General features: G+C 33.3%; 1 protein-coding gene across 1 annotated transcript; it reads right to left on the bottom strand.

The window, feature by feature from the left end:
* Window positions 1-968: 968 nt before the first annotated feature.
* On the bottom strand, window positions 969-1,500 carry LOC149056532 (uncharacterized). The gene is made up of 2 exons (XM_089222264.1): window positions 1,119-1,500; window positions 969-1,039 (listed from the first exon to the last, which is right to left on the bottom strand). Exons 1-2 carry the CDS (start codon window positions 1,498-1,500, stop codon window positions 969-971), a joined length of 453 nt encoding a protein of 150 aa, XP_089078390.1.
* Between the last annotated feature and the right edge of the window lie 9,160 nt (window positions 1,501-10,660).

Here is a 10,660-nt window from a genome sequence, read left to right as displayed (position 1 = left end):
AGATATGTATCGACCATTCAAAAAATTTGTAATCTCATCGTTTTCACGATTAACAGAAAAAGTAGCTCTATCTGATCCTTTATTAATATATTTACATATGTATTTTATCGCTTTAACCGTATGACAGTATTCTACGTTAATATGCGCATTAAAGCACCTAGATAGCACTGGACAATACGGTACAACCCAACGGTTGTCAAGCACGATTTCTGTTTTACCACGAACTTTTAATATTGCAGTATAACCTCCATCATCTGGTGATCTCCGTCGGTAAGTCGGATAACCATCATCTCCAGTTTGAGTATCCTTGACCAATTTGTGAGGGTATTTCTTACTACATTTTCCAATATTCATACATGGCGATCTAATATTTAACTCGCCGCATGGGCCATGAATCATATTCTTGCAAACTATTTCATAAAGTATAGGATCTCTGTCTTTGTTTGGTATCTCGGCAGAAATAATTTTATCAATTTCATCTGGCTGAATTTTCGTTTGTAACCACAAAAGAATGTGGCAGTGTGGCAAACCTCGTTTTTGCCATTCAACACTGTAAACATAACAATTTACATCTCCGAAAATATATTTATTTTTTAATACATGCATAAACTTTTTTAGTTTGAGATGAAAAACTCTAGTGATTATATCGTGTCTATCAAACGACTTTTGATCTTGAAATAATTCATTTTTTATTTCCGGCCATTCCGGGTTGCATGTAAAAGTAATAAATAAATCTGGACGGCCAAATTTACGAACATAAGTCATGGCATCCTGATTTTTTTCATGCATGTAACGTGGGGAGCCAGTAAAAGAGGAAGGAAGAATTACTTGTTGCCCAACGTTATTAGCATTAATATTTGCATCATTGTTAACAGCATCTCGGAGGTGAACATAATCATCCGCACGTAGTTGTTTTTGATGGTTACGAATAAAGTGTAGTCTTTCAGAAATCAATTTTGCCATCATATCTACGGCGAATTGGCTGAATAATGTTTTGTAATAATGTAGATGACTAAGACTTGTTTCTCTAACCATAAACCTATAAGAATAAAATTGCATGCAGGATACAGTTTTGGTTCGATTTTGGTTATTTTCCTGTAATATATTAATGTGATAACCGTCTTCGCCTCTAGTATACATCAATGGATATTGCAGTGCATCATAAGATCTATTCAATTCGGAAACTCGACTCAATTGTCCACTCCGACCGTGCAGAACTATATCTCTGGGACCTTTATCTTCATTAACTAATAATACAGCTACTTCATCGATGGTAGGTGCATTATATTGACCTCTGTGTTCATCTTGAGGAACTCTGTCAGCATGAATAATTAACTTAAAGTTTTGCAACTCATCAAAAGACCTCGACTCCAGATTAGATCTAAAGCTCTGTATGAGGTGATTATTTTCACGCAAAACTGTTTGCAATGATTCAATGAGACCTCTTTTCATATTTGGAATCATATTTGTTCGAATAGATATTTGATCCGAATCTGACATAAAATATATTTGTAAAAATTTAGCATTATTTCCAATTTCGGGCAATAAACTACCTATTAAATGATGCACTTGACCCTGAATTTTAAAAGAGGGCATGAAGTTCCCTTCACTTATTTCGTTTGCTCCAAACGATGTCATTTGAAACAGAGTGTTATACCGTCTAGAATTATCAAAGAAATGTTTTGATAGAGGGCGAGAATTATCAATTAAACTTTTAATTAGGTCTGGAAGATCCTCAAATTGGTGTAAAACAACTTTACCGTCAGCGCAGCAAAGTCCATGGGTTTCATCTTTCCATTTTTTTGCATGGCACTTAGGACATAATATAGTCATTCGTCCAATTTGAAGCGCTTTAATATTTAAATAATCAATCTCGGATTGATAATTAAACGCTGATTTCATACTCAAAGCGTTACGTTGCTCCTGAGCACGTGTTTGAGAACGTTCTGGTGTGTTATTTTGTTGCCTTCTGTTATACATTCGAGATGCATTGGCAGTTCTTCTGCTAATGCGTGCTCTTTGCGCTCTCGGCATGATAATGAATTGGCCACTTACTCAAAATTTGGGTAAGAAAAAAAGGTAAAAAAACTAAGTACAAATTATGCCAGTGTGCTGATGCCAGTGACTGATGTTCTCTTAGATTGTTTACTATAATGTAATATTACAAAAACTTTAGCCACAGCAACGCGTGGCCGGGTCGGCTAGTAATATTATAATATACAAACCTATAGAACCGTAACAACTAAAAATATTTAGTATATTTTTTGGCCGAAAGAGGGCGCCACTACTTTGATTCTGTTTTTGATTTTGTATGAACTTTATACTTTTTTTTTATTGACAAAAGTGTTACTATAACCTTCAGCGGAGTGTCGGGTTTCGGCCAAAAAAAATTTCAACCAAATCGGTTCAGTAGTTTTCTCGGTTAGCGCGGTCTAAGAAAAACCCTTACAATTTTATATAATAGTATAGATTATTGTTCTATCAGTTTCATCAGCTGTACTTTTGGTTGCATAACTAAATATTTCCGGGAACTCATTAAGTCTTGTTTTTTTTCTATCTATAATCATCAACAATGGTTAATCCACCTACTCCAACAACTTCTAGACCTACCACAAGAGCCAACTCTGCTGCACCTTCATCTAGAAAAGCTCTCAAAGATCCACCCCCACTGTCTTCACCATCTGCTCTCCTCTCGGCTGAAGAGTTTCACCGTGCCATTCATGATATTATCAAAACTCAGAATGAGACTTTGGCACAATGCAAGAATCTAAGCATTTCTTTCAACTCAAAATTTGATGAGTTGAAAGCTAGTGTTGACTCAATAACTTCGCAATTGGGGGAGCTAAGGTCTGAAACTGCCACACTCCGTGTTGATCTAACTTCCCTGGGAAGGAGAGTTACCACCATGGAATCTAATCCGATTAACGTTATGCCCAGCGATAATGTTAACCTTGTGCCAAATCTGCTCCAAGAACTGTCTGATCGCAAAAAATGCTTGTTCAACATCGTCGTGAATGGTCTACCTAAATCCACCCAACTACTACCAGCTGACAGAATTTCTGATGATATCAAGTGTATTAATGAATTTATTCTGCCTTTTTCACTGTCTTTGCCGCCCAATCCTAAACTATTTAGGCTTGGGCGCGCAAATGCGGTCTCTGGTAAACCACGGCCAATAAAAGTAGTATTCCCCACCAAAGAACAAGCTCTCCAATTTATTAGTGATTTAAACACCAGCAAACGCACCACTGAGACAGTTAATAATCTTAATACATTACGTATCTCTCGCGACCGTACCATTCTCGAACGTCAAGAAATCCGCCGCGTTTACGTAGAACTCGATCAACGCAAGAAGTCAGGAGAACTCAACATCTCAATTAGATACAAGAACGGGACTCCACGATTCGTTCAAAACAGTCAAGGCATCAATCAACCCAATCATCGTAGTTCTTCTTCTCAGTCAAAAAACTAAACAACCCTGATTGCCCCTTCATCTCCCCGTATCACCAACACACATTTAAAAATAATGATAATTCTTGCCCTTATTGTATTCGCGCTACCTCCACAATTAATTACGCTTTTGAATTTCTCACTCTAAACCCTCCCCCAATTGTAATTCTTCTCCCTCACAGTCAAATGGCAAGGTAAACCTTAAAATCTATTATCAAAATGTACGTGGCCTTAAGACTAAGCTGACTAATTTAAGATGCGCTGTCCCTATGTTTCTTTCTTACGAAATCATTATCCTCACAGAAACTTGGCTAACTCCAGGCATAACCGATGCGGAACTTGGTCTCGACAGATTTAAAATATTTAGACTAGACAGGAACTCTGATAATAGTCCTCATTCTCGAGGTGGTGGTGTTCTTATTGCCATAAATACCTCTCTTATCTCGTATCCAGTCATGTTAAATCACCTTAATGTTGAACAAGTTTTTGCTATACTATCTCTTGGCTCATCCTCACTTTTAATTGGGACAACATATTTACCTCCATCTAGTTCACTTTCTGTCATTGAATCCCATCTTTCCACAGTGGAGAATCTCATAGCAACCCTTAAAGCCACCTCGATTATAATTTTTGGTGATTATAATTTGCCAGGTATAACATGGTCATCCGGTAATTTAGGTCTCTCAGCCACTGGAGTATTATCACCGTCATCTTCATTCATTATAGATTCCTTCTCTTTTCTAAACTTCTTCCAGCTCAACCATACACGCAACTGTTCTGGAAACATCTTTGATTTAGTGTTTTCTAGCTCTAATAATCTCCCTCGGTTTTAATTAATCCTGACCCCTACCATCCTCCATTGCTTATCAAATTCTCCTACCTAAACAAACCTAGTATTGATGTTACTCATTCCTATTATGACTTCAAAGCTGGTGACTTCGAATCTATTTCGAATTTCTTCAACTCTTTCAACTGGGATGCCACCTTTTCTAATTACTCCATAAATGATGCAGCCACGGTTTTCAATGATGCAATTCTAAACTCAATTAAAAAATTTGTCCCCAGAAAAATATTTAGAACCTCAAAAGTTCCCCGTTGTGTTTCTCCCTCCCTAAAAACCTTGATAAAAAAGAAAAAGTACACTCACAAATTATTCAAGCAGACCAATAGAGCCTCCGATTACTCAGTTTTCTCTAAACTAAGAGCAAAGTGTAAGCGCCTATCTCTCTCAGACTACAGGTCATTTATAAGTGACACCGAAAACTACCTCTCATCCAATCCGTCTTATTTTTGGAAATACACTAGAGATCTGAAACAACACTCTTTAATCCCATCTTCTGTACACCTTTTTGGTGTAACTGCAGATAATCCATTAAGCTCCGCGAATCTATTCTCCAAATGTTTTCTTCAGTTTTCAAGCCCCCATTTCTCTCCTATTCTAATAATAACTCCGAAAAAATGTATTCATATAATCTTCCTTCTAACTGCTCCTTTTCATGTGATAATGTGCTTTCGGCTCTTCAATTGCTCAAAAACAATCATTCAAATGGACCTGATAACATCTCTGCCAGATTGCTCTATAACTGCCGAAAATCCCTGGTTTTCCCTCTATTCATTCTCTTTAGACGCTCTTTAAGTGAAGGAATCTTTCCAACTGTTTAGAAAACAAGCTCAATTACCCCTATCCTGAAATCTGGTGACCCGTCCGACGTGTCCAATTATAGGCCAATTTCGATTCTTCCCCACCTGGCAAAACTTTTCGAATTCATTATTTACTGTTCCATTAAAAGAAGTCTCAACCACATTATCCATAATAATCAACACGGCTTCAGACCCGGAAAATCCACCGTCACCACCATACCTTCCGGTGAACCCCAAGGTGGTCATCTTAGTCCCCTTCTTTTCATTCTATTTATGAACTCTCTTAATGATTGTTTATCCTTTGTAACGTCCTTTTTATATTAACGAGGTCTCCGGGACTTGACCTCGGTGTGTGCTATTATCGTTAGGAATCAAGGTTACCTTATGTGAAGCAAGGAACTCAACGTATTTATATATGTGTAACTGTTATTAAATATTTATGTATTATTATTACTACAACATCGAGACTTATAAATATATCAAATATAATATATCAAACATCAATTAATAATATGTATGTTAGGCATACCTATAAATTATAACTGAGAGTTACCGATCGGGCCATGGTGTGTCTTGAGTGTCGATATCCGATGTGGGTTGAGGTGGTCGTCCGCGGGCCTTCTTCGGGTTGTTGTCCAACTATCGACTTCTGACTCTAGCCTGTCTCTCTATCCACCATCGACTCTACTCGTCCGGAGTCCCGGTCGGTCATTAACACGACGTGTGCTAAACGTCGCGTCAGCATAATATATATTGCATACATATGTACACCTTGGTATTATTAATACTCAGCATATTAGCCATGCTCAGCGTACGGATTAATGTACGATGTCGATGACGACAATCGCTACATTTACCCCTTGTCCATTTAAATCTGGACCCCAGATTTGGGAAAACAAACAACGGTAGCTGTGTTGGTGGTAGTGTTGTAGTTTCTGACTTCATGTTCATCCAGTTGCAAAGAATAACGGTACTCCAACCTCATCCGACTGTATTTTCTTGCTAGACTGCATATCATGAATTTGGTAGATTACACTATAAGCCACCAAGGCAATGGACATGCGTATATAACAATATGTTATTTATGTATATTATAAATTATATCTTTATAACTTCTGGATAGTGACACGGATTGTAGTTGACTCTTCCGTCCTTGAATACAGACACCCACGGCTGTCTCCACTTACCCCTTTCAGTTTCCCTCAAGTTAATTATATTAAACATAACATGTATGAATTAAGACACATTCTTTATATATATATATATATATTTCGACGAAAACAATTCGTTGAATACAATTACCTAATATATAATTCATTTTTTAATAAGTAGCATATTTGTTTACACATTTATTTTTTTCTATATTTCGATGAATACAATATAAATTAATACAATTACATAAAACAAATTAATAATAATATTATATATTTTTTATTAGATACAGGTTTTAAAACTTTATACATAAGTTTATACTCGTATATAAATTGAATAGATACTTATGAAGGTAATACATTATTATTAGACAAATTTAAACTGTATACACACATTTTTTTTCACGTTAACATTCTGGTGATACAATATATTTTTATTAATTTCAATATAGGTACATATATATATTTTTTTTTACTATAGTGTAAATTACATTCAGCTATCTTACATTAAAATTTTATATTTGCATAATTTCAAAATTACATAATCTTTGGTACGTTAATTATATTATATATTATCTTCATGAAGCACTCTACCTCTGGCTCTCAACATTTGCCTTGGCTCTCTCTCTCTCCTCTACAATACAATTTTATTTTAGTCATAATAAATACCTGATCCGCTTCCATGGTAGTTGTAAACAATTGACTCCTCTATTTGAAACGTATCAATTATTATCATGCCTAATAATAATAATTGTAACTTTTGTGAACCTTTTAACAAGTTATTAAATAACAGAATAAATTAAAACAAAACGATTAATAATTATATGTATAGTATAAAAATGGTAGATTATTTAATATTGTTTCATGTCACTGATTAAATTACATCTTTAATATAAGTGTTAAGCATTCTTCGTTGACTGTCGTAGTAATGCTCCAGTGTGTAATCATTTACTTATACGTATATATATAATTATATATATACTTACTATAATATTATGTGCCTATAAATGTCGAATAAGTGTTTTCGTTGTTTACTCATTGACCTATTTATTTAACTGAAATGCAAAACTATTAAAAATACCTTCACTATTGCATTAAAATATAACGTTAAGCAATTTTTTATTTTATCTATTTAAATTTTTTTTTTTTTTGTTTTACAACTGACGAAACTTCTTTAATATTGCTTAACAATAACAAGAAATTAAGTGGTTGTGAAATAATTTATTACGGTGGTCTCTCGCCTGTAATATTATTTACTACTTGGTAAATAATATGGAGTGAGATCCCCAAATTATCGTTACATGTTAATATTTTTGGCTATCGAACGATTGAGAACATTATACCTTTTTGGCCGAACGATTGAGAATACTTAAAAATAACAAAGAACTTACCGCTGACCCCAACAAAACCCAAAAAAGGATACGATTGAGAACGAATTTACGTGCAATGTTGCCATATCATTTATTATTTATCATTTAACAAATATTCTTGAAGAAAATCATATGTAACATAAATAATATATGTTTAAAAATGAAAAAAATGTAGAATTATAAGAATATGTATTCCATATATAAAAAAAGTAAAACATGTAGAATATAATAAAAATATGTATAAAAAATGTAATAAATATGTAATGAGTATATGACAAATGAGTTACCTATGAATTAGTTAAAGCTGAATAGTACAAACAGTATAATCCAACATACTCTAGATATTTTAATAAATTATTAGAACTTTTATTTGCTACATACCACATATATTTATTATGAATATTAATTAATTTTTCCTTTTGTAACCCTATTCTATCGTTGCTATTTTTAACCGCGAGTGCGACTATAATACGAATACTTCGTTGACGTTTGCATGTGCGATGACTAAAACGCCTATTAAGTCATTCTCTCGTATATCTGGTATAAAAGTTACAAACATACGGTTAGGTAAACGATAAACGTCCGATAAATATTAATAATCAACTGTATTAATCGTTCAGTCAAAAAGGTATAACGTTCTTAATCGTTCGATAGCCGATTATCGTGCTCAAATTATTGTTCGATTAAATTTGGCAACGTTGAAAAAAAAAATATATCGAGCGTTCTCAATTGTGTTACCAAAAATAACGTTCTCAACCGTAACGTTCTCAATCGTATTTTACCGATATTTTTAATTGTAATTCAATTTATTAATAATAATCAAAAAAATTATCCTAATTTTTTTGATTTTTTATTCGAATATTTTAAATACTTAATCTAATATATTAATATGTCACTTATACACGTACGTTCAATTGATTACAATTTTTTTTTTTTATATATATACTTAAGTCTTAACTATAATAGTACACACTTTCTATTTGTGATCGATCTCTATATTTTTTTATTTGTTGAACATGTTTTTTTTCAGATTGTTTTTTGCCATTTTTATCAATTTCAATTAAATATGTGACTGGATTTATTTTTCTTAAAATTGTGTAGGGACCCTCATATCTATCCGAAAATTTATTATTTCTTACATTAATCTTTACTAAAACTTTTTCTCCTACAAAAAAATCTCGATCTTTTTTCACTCTGTCTGCATACATTTTTTGTTTATCAAACGCTTTCTTTAATATACCAGGTAATTTTTCACGGATTGAGTTTAATTTTTGTATTTCTATAATTGTGGAGTGATTTAAATTTGATGGAATAATTGCGATATCAAAAATTGAAACAGGCTCGTAGCCATGCACTAAATAAAATGGAGTATATCCCGTTGAATGGTGTATCGCAGTGTTATATGCATGCAGTACAATTGGTAATACGTCAGTCCACTTTTCCCCTTCTGCAACGTATGGTGCTATCATGTCTATAATCACCCGATTTTGTCTTTCTACTTGTCCCTGACTAGTTGGCATATAAGCTATTCCTTCCCTCTTTTGGATTCCTAAAGCTAATAATAGTTGCGAAATTACTTTTGCTGTAAAATGTGTGCCATTGTCTGATCTTACTACTCTAGGTGGGCCATATGTTAGTATTAATTCTAATAAGAATTTCGTCGTTGATTTAGCGTCAGCGTTTTTGTATGATCTTGCAAAGCAAAATTTTGTTGTTCGGCATGTAGCAACTAATATGTATTTACAACCTCGTGACCCTAGCATAGGTCCTATATAATCAATATAAATCTCTTGGAAAGGTATACCATTAAGATATTATTTGGTTGTAACATACTGGCCGCTGGCTGTTTATCTGGTTTACGTTTTTGACATTTTCTGCATGAAATTACATAATTTTTTATATCTTTTTGCATAGTAGGCCAATGGTATCGCGCTCGTATTTTATTGAACACTTTATGAACACCTAAATGCGCACCAGACATTTTTTCATTATGAAAGTGCTCGATCACCTCTTTGATTAAGCTAGATGGCAATGCTATTACTAGTTTGGGCGTGCCTTTATAAATATCCCTATAATACATAAGTCTATCATCATCATTTATTACGTACGATTTCGCCTTCCTAACCCATTTTATACCTGATGACTCAGGATTTTGAATTGCCCCAGTTATGGTTTGTAAAAAATCATCACGCGTTTGCAACAAATGTACATTAATAGGTTCTACCAATGATATGATATGCTGTGATGGCGTAAATATAGAAATTGTTATGTCGATTTCTGTGTCACAAAAAACGTATTTTATCATGTTTAAAATAATTAACCATTTTAATGTTTCTGAGTCGAAGGTGGTTTGGGGTATCGCTATTTTATTAATGTTATATATACTACAAAATATTTTTAACAACTTTAACGAGTTGAATAATGATTTGTATGACGATTTTCCATAACATTTTGATTTTGTAATTAAATAGATTATAAACTGGCTCTTAAAATGTAAATAAGCAAGCTGACCGATTTTTTTGTTTTGTGCCTTTAATTCGCTTACGTGGTCATATTTATTTTTGAATTTAAGACTAATCCCATTATTCATTTCAAAATCTTGTGAAACACAATGCACCAAGTGAAATGTTTCATCAAAATAATCGCTAAACAAGTTTTGACGGATTTGTTTAATATCGAAATTAAATGTAACTCCCTTGTCATTATTATGCATAAAATCATCGTATGAAATAGAATTGTATAATTTTTCCGTAGAATTAACATTTACCATATTTATATCAGACAATTCTGATTCTGTGTCATATTTAATTTGTTCTGACTCATCAAAACCTGTAGGGTGTCTTGATAGAAAATCCGCCGCCTTATTAAAAATACCTTGTTTATATATTACGTTAAAATTGGTTAAATTCATATCCTATTAGTTTCGTTCTTATTCGATTTAATACATGTGAATCTGATTTTAATTTTTGAAGTCCTATTTCTATTTCCTATTTTTGTGGTCTGTCCATACTGTGAATTTTTTTCCATACAGGTATTGTCTAAAATGGG

This window comes from Diuraphis noxia, unplaced genomic scaffold (assembly GCF_037042655.1).
Source record: "Diuraphis noxia isolate RWA-SAM2 unplaced genomic scaffold, SU_Dnox_SAM2 contig0003, whole genome shotgun sequence".
Lineage (NCBI taxonomy): Eukaryota > Metazoa > Arthropoda > Insecta > Hemiptera > Aphididae > Diuraphis > Diuraphis noxia.
Note: the sequence above shows the minus strand (reverse complement) of the source record. Positions and strands in the feature narration are given on the sequence as shown.